This window comes from Brienomyrus brachyistius, chromosome 1 (genome assembly GCF_023856365.1).
Source record: "Brienomyrus brachyistius isolate T26 chromosome 1, BBRACH_0.4, whole genome shotgun sequence".
Lineage (NCBI taxonomy): Eukaryota > Metazoa > Chordata > Actinopteri > Osteoglossiformes > Mormyridae > Brienomyrus > Brienomyrus brachyistius.
Genome location: NC_064533.1, coordinates 20,178,090 through 20,191,146, shown reverse-complemented (window position 1 = coordinate 20,191,146; position 13,057 = coordinate 20,178,090). Strand labels below are relative to the sequence as shown.

General features: G+C 41.2%; 1 protein-coding gene across 1 annotated transcript; it reads right to left on the bottom strand.

The window, feature by feature from the left end:
* Positions 1 to 398: 398 nt before the first annotated feature.
* rab18a (RAB18A, member RAS oncogene family) lies at positions 399 to 9,782 on the bottom strand. The gene is made up of 7 exons (XM_049006138.1): positions 9,630 to 9,782; positions 6,816 to 6,871; positions 4,520 to 4,581; positions 3,909 to 3,981; positions 3,488 to 3,606; positions 3,078 to 3,144; positions 399 to 2,239 (listed from the first exon to the last, which is right to left on the bottom strand). Exons 1-7 carry the CDS (start codon positions 9,695 to 9,697, stop codon positions 2,067 to 2,069), a joined length of 618 nt encoding a protein of 205 aa, XP_048862095.1. The 5' UTR covers positions 9,698 to 9,782; the 3' UTR covers positions 399 to 2,066.
* Between the last annotated feature and the right edge of the window lie 3,275 nt (positions 9,783 to 13,057).

Below are 13,057 nucleotides of genomic sequence, written 5' to 3'. Positions count from 1 at the left end.
GCCCCCATACAGAGAGCTCGCTGAAGATGCAAGTAACGTTTCAAATATATATTTTTTTCCAAAATGAAAACAATAAATCTGTTCATATAATAAATCTGTACAGAAGCACAGCATGGGCATGGATATCCTGTCAGATTCAGAGGGCCCGGAACTGCAGGGGCCCTTGAATACATAAAATTACACATAGAATTGGGTGGTTGGGGGGGGGGCTAGAATTTCTAGCTACGCCCCTGTACAAATACACTAAATACAATCTCGATTTAGGTTGTACCCCTGAGAACCAAAGCAATTGCAGTTCCATCCATCCATCCATAGCAATGTGATTATTAGGCTGCAGGACTTCCGACAGCAACTGAAACATGGACAGACCCTTCACAAAAATGACAAACATAATTAGATGTATTTAGGCAAGTCTTTATTTTACAAGAAACTAATGTTCAGCAACTTAAGTACAGCAGCCCTAGAGTCCATTGAAAGGTGTTGCATACTGTGATTTCATTGACACATAACAAGGATTTCAAACATGAATACAGTGTCACGATGCATAAAAGAAAGTATGAATTGTGTAATTTCGTAGCATAAAGACACAGAAGCGTGTTAACAGGCATAGACGCGCAAAAAGGTAATTTAAAAAGTCATTTTTGGTCTGTTATACACAGAAGGTGGACATACAGTCACCAATATTCTTCATTGCTGAACATGGATTGAAAAGGCATATAGTGTTTTATTTTATACAATATTTTATACAAATCCCATGCAGAAAGAAAGAAAAACAAACAATATAATGAATTAATAAGGCATGCATTTTAACACAATCCTGTGCAGAACAGCATACCCACCCCCAAATAACCAGTCTTACCCCCATGCTAGGTATAGGTTAACAAAAAGCAAAGAGGAATATGGAACACACACACACACACACAAAAGGATAAATATAGGTTCAGATAATAGTGACAGAGGTGGACACCTATCAATCCAAGAATGGCACTGAACACTTTCCCGTGGGACCATGAGTTTCTCCGATATCCTTATTTCCTAAACGACTTTCCCAGTTACCACAGACACAGAACAGCGATCTGAACCCGGTGTGCTGACGCCCTTCTGAGGGGACCGGCCTACGCGGAGTACGTGTGCGCTCATTACAGAAAAAGGAAAATAAAAGGAGACATGTCGTTTTTATCGCTATTTTGCATACCACACTAAGGCCCTGCGCCAAGCTGATTTATAAACCCTCTGAAACACGTTTTAATATGTGTGGTGGGCCGACATTATTAAAAGCTGTAAAACACCAGTCCAAAATGTCTCTTAAACGGATATTTCCTGCAACTGGCTAGCTGGCTCAGGTGAACAGATAGTTGTGCATAACGTAACTGGGTCATGTCATCATGGATTTTTAAAAAAAAAAAAAAAACCTCTGCAACTACTCTTTCCTAAAGCATAATTCTGAACAGAATGTGCTAGAAAAGGCCGGCGGTCAATTCCAGGATTCTTGGAGAGAATAAGCTGTGCTTACCTAAACAAACCAGGTCCCAACATTCAGGATTTTAGGGAAGGAAAAACAGACACATTCACAGGAAGGACATCAAGAGAGTGACATCAAGCATACAAGATAAAAAGTTTTCTTAAAAAAAAAAAAAAAAAAAAAGAACAGGAATAGACTCACCTCTGCCATCAGTTTGGATGGTTATAGGACTCTCAGGGGCTGAAAATGGCCACCCTTGGCTAGGCTTGGACAAGCACCTACCCCGACACTTCCCTGCACACACCATGTTACTATAGGGACTTCCCAAAAAGTGCAGACAAGGTGCTTGTCACGCGCACTTCGAGTACAGGTATGGGTAAGGGAGGAGGGTGTGCGGGTCTGCAGGAAGTGTCACACACAGTGCCACCACGATACCAGGAAATGTGCTGATAGCACCGTCCCGAAGGAGGCAGCCAGTGGGTGTATGGGGGAGGACAGGTGCGACAGACCAGGAGCCGTTTAGATAGGTACAAATTATACTTTCATCACTTCCTTTTTGTATACGCGAATGTGTATTTCTGCATTTATGTTTTTTTGCTGTTGTTTACAACATGGAGCAGTAACCTCCGCACATCCCGCCTCTTGTCAGCTGTTCGTCGGACAGCCGCACCCCCCGGCCCTGCGCCTCGCTCTCCCACAGCCCTGGAGTCTGGATGATTTTCTCCACCAACTCCTCGAACGCGCACTGCACGCCATCCCGGGTTTTGGCGCTGGCCTCTGTGTCGGGTAGGGTGGAAGGGATGGGAGACGACAACACCAGTCAGATAAAACTGTCACCCGTTCATGCAGGATGGGGAGCTGGAGGCCAGGAGGCCGCTGGCCCCCACTGCTTTACATTTAGGCAGCTGCGGTGAGATAGGCGGCTTTTCAAAGATAAACGGAAAGTCTGCGACGTGATTGGCAGCTGGGTGCATTCCATTCCCAACAAGTTCTGTTCGATTTTCAGTTCAAGATATATGTAATTCAGATGGAACCAAACTTGAATATTTACTGGTATGTATGGCTAGACACAAAGCCTAACATATTACCCACAGGACAAAAATAATTCCACCATAAGCAGACTAAAAATTACAGCTGAAGCAATGCACCAAAGAGACCTATAAAAAGCTTTAAATTACCAAATTTCAAATAACATTCACCGTGACCCCGGCGAGATGCAACATGTGACATCGGAGTAAAGCTACAAAGTAGAAACCAGGACTTTTTTTCAATAAATAAAGCTATTTTTCCCAACTGCTTTTAAAATTTATTTGACTGGCTGTTTTAAAATGGAAGCCCTCTTAAGGCACCGATACCCCTGACGAAAATGAAAAACCAATCTGAAATTAAGCCGGGCCTTGCTCTGCCATATTGTTAGCGTGTCCTACGAAAGGGCACTGAAAGCTGGATCTAAATTACCTGTTTCTGGATAAGAGACATAAACTGTACAGAGAGGACAGCACATCAGTGATCACACTGCAGCGAAAGTATGACAGTAATTCAAAAAACAGCTTCCTCCCCATAATCGACTGCAACTGCTCTTTACATTTTCTGAGGGGTTTTTCTGCTTTCTTACCTATAAAAAGCATGGAATGCTTCCTCGCAAACTTCAGGCCCTCACTCCTGTCTACCTCATGGTTCTCCTGGAAAAAAAAAAAGGACAGCAATTTAAAAAGGTCCATCACCCATAGCTGTCGGACACCACAAACTGGATGTGTTGAACAGATGGCACGGAAGAGGAACGTGTTGCATTAAATCTTAAATTGGTAATAGGAGCAGGGCAGTAACAACACATGTGAAAAACATTTCAGTAAAAAAAAAAACAGGATACATAGGAAGACATCTGCATGTCTCTTTAAATCCTGAAATTGGGAAATAATCACCATGCCCGTGTCGGACCTGACAACAGGTTCGTGTCAGCGGCTATCAGCCCTAAACTTCTGCTCCTCAAGAGAAAATGATGGCGAATGAAAAATACTCAGCTACCTTGTCGATTTTGTTCCCTACGAGCATCTTCACTAGATCGTTCCGTGTGCTGTATGTCTCCAACTCGTTCAGCCAGTTATCGAGTTTGGCAAACGTGTCACGCCTCGTAACGTCGTACACTGAGAGAGACAGAGTGAAACAATGGGAATGAAATCTGAACGGCAGTTTTGCTTTTGTAGCTGGGAGGAAAAAAAAGCACGACAAGCTATGGAAATCATCTCTTTCAGAGGGGAAATTATACTAAGATTTGCATGCTTACCAAGGTTACTCAAGGTGCCACTACCACAAGTAGAGCAGCAAAAATGTGCTTTAAAATAAATGTTAAAATGGACGCCTGCTAAATCATGTGCTCAGGAGCAGAATGGAACCTTGTAGACTGAAGTGTCACCTTCCCCTTCAGATAACAAAGCCCCATCCTCACCCAGAATGACTCCCTGGGCGCCGCGATAGTAACTGGGAGTCAACGTCCTGAAACGCTCCTGACCAGCAGTGTCCTGCAAAGCAAAAGCCCCATCGTCAGCAATAGACAAGGAGGACCCAGAAAGATGCACACAAAACAACATAATTAATTCTATCCTTTCTAAAAATTAAACACTTTATTTTGTAGCATTATACACTTTGCCGTTACACCACTTCCTGGTTGTTTGGAGAAACTGCTTAATAACGACTGAAAATCACACACAACTTGCACTCGTCTCGGATTTTGTTTGTAACGTAGTTTAAGAGGATGTTAACGATCAAACTATCATTATATGGTGGACATAAAGCCTTGCACCTATGACTCAATTCAGTCAGTGTGCAAAGAGGCATATTGTTTAATGTAGATCCTTCTCATTTAACAACCTAAATTTCTTTTTGCTATTAATCAACAAGCAATTCACTAATATGCTACAAATACAATTTAGAGCATAGCATTATAGCATCACATTAAAATGCATTTATCTGATAAGAGCTGGGTAATTTAACAGGAATATTTTCCCAAACCCTTAAAAAAAACATATTATTCAGATAAACAGGAGACAGAACACTCACCCAGATAGCGAGCTTTGCCCTGTTGCCATCCACCGATATCGTTTTAACTTTAAAGTCAACGCCTGCATTGACAGAGGGAGCAGTTCAGAGAGGAACAGTCATTCATTCCTGTGCCCTGATGGCATGTGTGAAAATCTGTAAGGCAGAACCTGTTGCTCGAATAGAGGAGGAGTTGAGGGATGAACAAACATCATAAACCACCCTTTACAAAAAAAATATATATAATTTCACAGCGAACCAGAACTAAACAATTAAAATACACAAATGTAGACAAATCACATAAGATCAGGTCTTGGACTGTCAGTCCATCTCTCCACACTGCAAGCTTTATGATCAGAAGGTACTTCACCCACAATTCTCATGTTACTATAAACAAACAAAAAAATACTAGTGCAAGGTGACACCTTGGTCAAAGTTCAACCCATATTTAAAAATGGCTGCGTGAAGATTAGATAGGGCTGGGGTGTGGGGAGGTAGGGGCTTGTGGTCACTTCTCTGACCTTCAGTCACATCAATCCTCATACAAGAAATGACCAGGACTGGCGCCCACCTCGAGTACGTAAACAACCTCTCAGCAGAGGGCTACAGAATTTACACAAAGTAGCGTGTGGATTTCACAGCAGGCAACTGCACAACAGATGCCCAGTAGCAAAGCATGCATCTGTTTGAAATATAAAAGAGGTCAGTAAATGACAGCCCGCATTCAGCCATTCAGAGGTTATGATTTTATAAGGAATTTGAAACCATGGCACGGTTACAAGGCTAGAAATATGGCAGCGCTAAATAAATAATAGTAAAACAAAGAAGTCACTTTAAAAACCACCGCACAGTCACAGAAGCTCTCAAAGGGCACGTTTAAATTTTTTATACAAATACCTCAAAGCCCTTCTGCAGGAAACGCACTCCTTGACCGAATAGATCTGAGCATCTCAGCCATCTGGGCAACCTTGCTCAGCTACCGACCTGCCTTTTATGGCTTAGCGCCCATTATCACTGTGACCCAAACTGCACCCCTTTCACAGTCTTCAGCAACGCAAGTGTGCTTTTTTTAAACTTGCGGCACCTGCAGTCACCCGGACTGTGAGCCACAGCCACTTCATATACTCCCAGTGACCAGAGAATTGCTGTGCAATGCTGCCACCTAACACATCTACATGGTAATACACCTTTTGAAATTTCCAGGCATCTGCTTTCAGTATTCAAAAAATCCACAATGGAGCAGTTTACAAACAAAACATGGGATATTTCTATTTTAAAATAACAAAAATGTTACAGTTTAAGTTTAACTAGGAAAATACAGCATTCTGATTAGATGCAGTGATCCTAATTGGCGTTTCAGAAAATACTATGTGGTGAAAATTGGTTCATCACCAGTCCAAAAAGATTAGTGGTTGTTTTAATCTTCCTCACAAGCAGCTGACAAAAGGCATAAACACTCGCATAGCGTGACTTTCCACAGTGAATGTGCTTACAAATGCATGATATGCAGAATTACAGTCTAAAATTAGTCAGAATTTCTTAATTGCCCACGTTATGTACATCTATTCAGCAGTCTTACTTTAAGCAAAGCACAGAGAGAGTGAGAGACAATCCCATTGGCTACAGTTACGTTTTAAGCACCAATATAAAGGGCACTGTACTTCAAGGGGGACATCTCTTTTATAAAGGAACAATGACTGAACAAGTTAACCACCACCATTACATGCCAAGTAGGGGGGAAGGCATTTATTACACCTGGCTCGCAAAAACGGGTTGGTACTGATACAGCACTGTGCAAAAAAACTGTGCAATAGAACCCAATATTACAAAACACCTAAGAATAATATTCACAGCGTACAAGTCCCAGGTGATCAGTAACCTTGAATTTTTCATTCTTAATTCACAGAAAGAAAATGTCGTTTTGCTACATATTTCAGAGCACAAAATCATTACAATGGTAGATCCCTGACCGTGACAATTCATCTTTGACATCTATCTTTAACAAACACCATCAAGCCAAAAAACAAACCTAAAAGCATATAGAAACAATCAAAAATAGAATGCTGGGTGCCTATTTTTTTCTTTTAATTTGATATTTACTATAATTTTCAGTATCATGCAATAAAACTGAATTGATGAAATATTAACAGGTAAAGCCCCATAAATTGCTGCTGGCCTGACTATAATCAAAGCAAAGAAAATAGATGTTCATCATTGCCAACTACACTGAGTTGTTTTGGCGGTATTTCTCAAACTGTCTGACGAGTCCCTAATGGCAGCCACATGTTGCAAGTTACTTACAGTAGCTTTTACTTACCAATAGTTGCTGCAAGTTCAGGATCAAACGTATCGTCTGTGAATCTCAACAGAAGGCTGTAACAGGGAAGGTGAAAGAAAACACAAAAGAGGGAGCTTTAAACAAAGTAAGAAGCTTAAATTCCCAGGAGGACTGTAATTAATACAATTCAAAAGAAGGAGAGGCGCCCTCCAGCCCAGGCTAGGGGCCCTGACCACTCCAGCTAAAAGGAGGCAGAGATGCCACATAGTTCTTCAGACTGTAGACGAAGGGTGGACACAAGCAAGTGAATAACATTTTAATGGGCATTCGTCACACAAAGGGAATATGATGCACTTGGCTTCCTGTGTTTCATTCATACTCAACTAACCACTCCTCTTGCCAACCATGACACAGATGTTCCTCACACTTCACACTTCAGACGGCTGCCCTTCCTAACAGGACACACTGCTAAAAAAAAGGCTTTCAAATAAGCTGCTAAGCAAACACACACTGTAGTGCAACAAAGGCGGCTTCCACAGAAACAACCTGCTCACCACTCAGACACACTGAAGGACCACACTCTCATCAAACCATTAAACCATTAATCACTCAGGAATGAGCTCAAACTGGTGAAATCATGTCAGGTGGCCACTGTCTTCTGAGATAAAACACTGCTTTTTGCTGTACTGCATGGTTCCCCAATTCCAGTCCTGGAGGGCCAGTTTGCAGTAGTTTGCAGATTTCCCTGCAGATCACACCTACTAAACCAGGTAATTAACTGATTAAGATGTGTTTGAGCAGGCAAATCTGAAAACTATGCTGAATTCTGGTCCTCCAGGACTGGAATAGGGGAACCCTGCTGTATTGCATTAGCTACGACACTAATTAGCTTTCATCGCCTTCAACAACCTTTGAAAGTTTTGCAAACAAGGCCTTTCTTGTGGACGAAAACACGTACTCTATACATGATGACTTCTCTTGAAGATATGCGAATAGGGTTAGGGTACAGGAGTCTAACTTTACTCAGAGGGCCTCGCAAGTACAACTGATGACTGAAACGCACTGGACGGTAATATGACATCACAGGGTAGAGTCCATTTATACATTACACGTTGTAATCTCATAGCTAGGCATTGAAAATACATAAATTACAATCACCAATAAAACATCTCACCAGCTGTTTTAGGGTATCCATCTTTTTACGTCTAATGTACACGTTTTATATGTTAAAAAGTCACTGTAGTCACACAGTCCACATCACACAACTGATTCAATGGAAAAATATCTTCACAGCACACTGTTAAACAAAGGTATTTTCTCATGATATATCACACACTAAAAAGCAGTTTTCAGTTATTAGCCATTGAACAATAAATGTGTTCTGTTCTAAGAAATTCTATAGAACACATGACAGTTTACATAGGAAAAATATACAATACTACTGTTCTTGAAGATGTTTAAAACCTTACACAGATAATCTTGCAAAACACCATGACAAATAAGGGCTTTGCTTTAAAGAAGCATTTTTTATTCTTTTTTTTTATTAAAGATGCAGCTATTGATATTGCAAAATTATGCCTTATTGAAAAAAGCTTTTTAGTAAATCATTAGAAAATAAAATATTAATCTTTAATTCTCTCATTGTGCAATACCCAAAGAGTAGGCTTACATTTAGTCTAATTCAGTTCATAAAATAAGGCAAGAATAAAAATAGAAAACCATCCGGGATAACATGTGTATGATCCTGAATCTGTACTTAAAATTGAACATACCCAGATCATAGTTTTAGTTTCAGCGGTGCTTAAAAAACTCTTCAGAATATATGAATATATAATTTAGCATCACATAAGGTGTAAACTCAACTCAAGCACATTATAGTATTATAATACCCGAGGAATTAAATATTGACTATTTTTATGCCATGTTCATTGAAATACTGTTGCATTTCATTAATAGATGCAAACAATCAGAATTAACAATTTGTTTACTACATCATTAGAAATGAAACCAAAAGCTTGTGGCATTACATTATTGGATTTAGCACGAGCATTTCTATGGTTTCCTTTCTTGTGAGTTCTCCTTAAGGGCTTCCAGATCTAAATTTGAAATCCCTGGATTGAATTAAACACAAGAAAAAACAAACAGAATAACATTCCATTTTCAATACTGTGCAGTAAACGTATAGTAGTTCATACGCGCAGTTTTACTACCAAAGCTGGGTGGCGTTAACCGGTTATGGACATAAACAATGCTTGCAAGTTGTTAGTTTGAGACTCAAAGGTGTCTTGCTTGTCAACAACAACAGATGTTTCTCGGACGTCCAACCATATAAGAATCTCTTTGTTACACGGAGTATGGGAATGAACCACCCCCTTCAGAGCTGAAATGATGTTTTAATTTTGCCCCAGCCGCATGATATTGACTCATATTAGAAAAAGATAGCCAAAACTGTGGATTTGGACATTCTTCTTAGCTGCCATTAGGAGTACAAGTACCTAGCCATCCAAGTGCTACTCCCACTACCTGTTAATCCGCCAGCTAGGACAGAGAAGAGTTAAAACATGTTTTTAAATTTAAATCCAGCATACTGCGAACTAGCAAGAGTGAATAATACTAGGCTACATTTCGCAACGAAAGATATCTAAAATACCCAGGCTTGTTACAGCGGATGCTGAATTGAACTACTTCGTTTCAGATCATTGTTATTGTTCATCAGAAGGCCACCGAAACACCCGGGCCTGCCTTGGCAGACGCTGGACATTTGTTAGCCGCCTAGCATGCCATTCCAGCCGGCCGCAGCCATACGCAAAAGGAGTCGATTCGCGGCGAGCAAGGGCGACTAAAATAGCTCACCTGGACTTCCCGACGCCACTTTCCCCAATTATGAGGATTTTCAAAGTTGTCAGGACGTCGTCGTCCATCTTCCCTGTCACTTGAAGCTAAGCGGGCGCAATGAGACTATCGGTCGCGAGCAAGTCTGACGTCGCCCAGCGCTTTGGCAGCGAAATCCGGTCGCGCGGTGACGTCACGCGGAGGCCGCCGCGCCGCCGACTGCCAGCAGGGGACGGTATAGGTGAACAAATAAATGTTACGTGTTCGTAAGTTATTCTTTCACCGTATTCTTGTATCAGTTGCTTATTGATATATTTATCTCAACTACATACTTGCCGTACAAAGTGATGTTTAATTTATTTAAATTAATTTTTTATTTTATTCTGAAACTGTTTTTGATAGATTTTGGTTTACATGAAATGTAGGTCTTATGATTTGGACAGTGTGACTTGGCACTTAACCATCTCTACTATTTGACTCTCCCTGCCGGCCCCTGGAGGATGGGCTCCCCCTTTGGGTCTGGTTAGGGTTAGGGCTTCCTCTGCTGCCCCCTAGATGATGGGTTGGTACTGATACAGCACTGATACTTTGAGTCTGGTCCCTCCCAAGGTTTCTTCCTTCTAGGGAGTTTTTCCTTGCCACTCTCGCCTATGGCTTACTCTTACTCACTGGGGGCTTTGGGTGGGGATGCTGTAAAGCGCTTTGAGATGATGTAATGTTGTGATAATGCGCTATACAAAAATAAATTTGTTGTTTGTTGTTGTGTATCTGTTTTTTTGTATATTGTAGCCTAAACAAATGTGTCATGTCCGGGTATGGATGATGGTCCATAATGCAGCTTTCAAGCTCAGGCAACTTTATTTCAAACTAAACTCAAAATACTCAGAAACAAAATAGACCACGATAGGTCAAAACAAAGGCAGGCAAGTGATTAAAGAGTAACAAAGACTCAAACTAAACAGGCGGGAACATGGAGTACATACACAGATGCAGGAAAGGGATTTCAACAGGGATCATCTAACAGCGAACACATTGAATAGCTGACAAAGGAACAGGAACAAGACAGGAATATATCTGAAGAAATAACCAGGTCCAGACAAGAGACATTAACAACTGTTCAATTAACTGAGCACAAGTATAACAGGAGATACAAAGAACACTGCGCGTAAATGCAAATTAGGCACAGGGGCAAAATATACAATTAAGGCACAGACAGGTTTAACCAAGAAGAAAGACTAACAGCAAGGACCTAATCAGAGTACAGAAACACATGGAACATGATTCACACGTCAGGTTGAGAAAAACAGAGTATTGGGCCATAAAAAACCAAAAAGTGCAATGTTGCTGAGCTTGGTCTCACAATGGTCTGAACCATTAGCCACACATTCAGCCCATTCAGCTAAGGCGCAGCCTAGTGTAGAAGGAGAACTATGGGTACTGTGACTGGGGATAAACCTAATAGCTGGGCTGCCCAAACTTGGTCCTGGACATTTAAATCCTTCAGAGCTTAGGTGCAGTTTAACACACCTGACACCTGACACTTCAGTAGCATCTCAGTATCAGAGCCAGTTTAGCTTCAACATAGTTGGCTCTGATGCTGTGATGCTACTGAAGGGCCTGATTATGTGTTAAATTGAGGTTGCACCTAAGTTCTGCAAGTTGGTAGTTCTCCAAGAACAAGGTTGGGCAGCCCTGACCTAAGGGAACACAAAGAGCTGAACAAGATGACTTGTGGCACCTGCTGGTCAAACATGGAACTACAACATAGGACTTTGACACTGGGAGAACACCAAGACATGGACTAGGCTAAGAACATTACAAAACACTAGTGATATGTGTTGTTCATCAGGGGAAAGCAGAAAACTTAGGAAAACAAAGGACAGAACAGGACAATACAGGATCCAGTCCTGACAGTAGGTGCCGAATCATTCAGTACAAATGTATCAGCCAAATAAATGAGTATAGAAATATGAATGTAAAAAGCACCTGAATGTTTTGAATACCAAACAAATCAGCAAAATAAACTGAAACAGCATCTTAAATGCCATGAATCTGCCATGAACACAAGAAAAAGGCTGATGATTTGATGACAGGTACAATCACAGCATATATATTGTATTACCAAAAGTATTGGGACACCTGCCTTTACACACACGTAAACTTTAATGACATCTCATTCTTAATACACAGACTTTAATATGGAGTTGGCCCACCCTTTGCAGCTATAACAGCTTCAAATCTTCTGGGAAGGCTGTCCACAAAGTGTAAGTGTGTTTATGGGAATTTTTGACCATTCTCCAAGGAGATCATTTGTGAGGTCAGGCACTGATGTTGGACGAGAAGGCCCGGCTTGCAGTCTCCGCTCAAATTCATCCCAAAAGTGTTTTATCGGGTTGAGGTCAGGGCTCTGTGCAGGCTAGTCAAGCTCCTCCATACCAGACTCGCTCATTCATGTCCTTATGGACCTTGCTTTGTGCACTGGTGCACAGTCATGTTGGAACCAGAAGGGGGCATCCCTAAACTATTCCCACAAAGCTGGGAGCATGAAATTGTCCAAAATGGCTTCCAATGCTGCAGCATTAAGGGCTCCTTTTACTGCAACTAAGGGGCCAAGGTCAACACCTGAAAAAAAAAAACCCATACCATAATCCCCCCTCCACCAAACTTTACACTTGGCACAATGCACTCAGGCAAGTACCGTTCTCCTGGCAACCGCGAAACCCAGACTCGTCCATTGAATTGCCAGACAGAGAAGCATCACTCGAGAGAACACTCCACTGCTGCTCTAGACTCCAGTGGTGCTGAATTCTTGAGAGTGACCCATTCTTTCGCAAATGTTTGTAGAAGCAGTCTGCATGCCTAGGTGCTTGATTTTATGCACCTGCGGCTATGGAACACCTGAATTCAATGATTTGGAGGGGTGTCCCAATACTTTTGGTAATATAGTGAAAGGACACATTGTCATCCTGGAAGATTCTTTTCCCATCAGCCCGAAAATGTTTTAGAACACGGTTACTTGGAAATTCAGGGTTTGTATTTATTACCAGTTACCTTGGATTCTAAGCGGTTGAGTGGTCAGAAACCATGGCAGCTAAATGCAGCCAAGCACACCATGTAATATAAAAGCCCCGCTTGTATAAAAAAGACGGCAACATTTAAATTGAAGCCTGACATTTTTTTTCTCCATCGAATTCTTTCACATTTCAACAATATAGGAAAATCTTTATCACAGTGTAATTATACAGTGTAAATGAAGCTATGTTTCACTGGAAATAATTAACCACTAGACCCTGTAATAATTTTCGGGAAGACATCATAAAACAGACTATGGGGTTTTCCCTAGAAGTCATGTACTAAACATAAGGAAGTAATGACGTTTCGGTGTATAAATTACCTTATATAAACACTGGAAGATAAGATTAAGTCAGAACATGTGATTTCCTGAGAAT

Coding starts and splice junctions, on each gene's coding strand:
- rab18a (XM_049006138.1), bottom strand. CDS start 9,697: ATGGACGACGACGTCCTGACAACTTTGAAAATCCTCATAATTGGGGAA. Junction 3,982..4,519: donor GGGCAAAGCTCGCTATCTGG/GTGAGTGTTCTG, acceptor TTTGCTTTGCAG/GACACTGCTGGTCAGGAGCG. Junction 3,607..3,908: donor CGCCCAGGGAGTCATTCTGG/GTGAGGATGGGG, acceptor TGTCTCTCTCAG/TGTACGACGTTACGAGGCGT.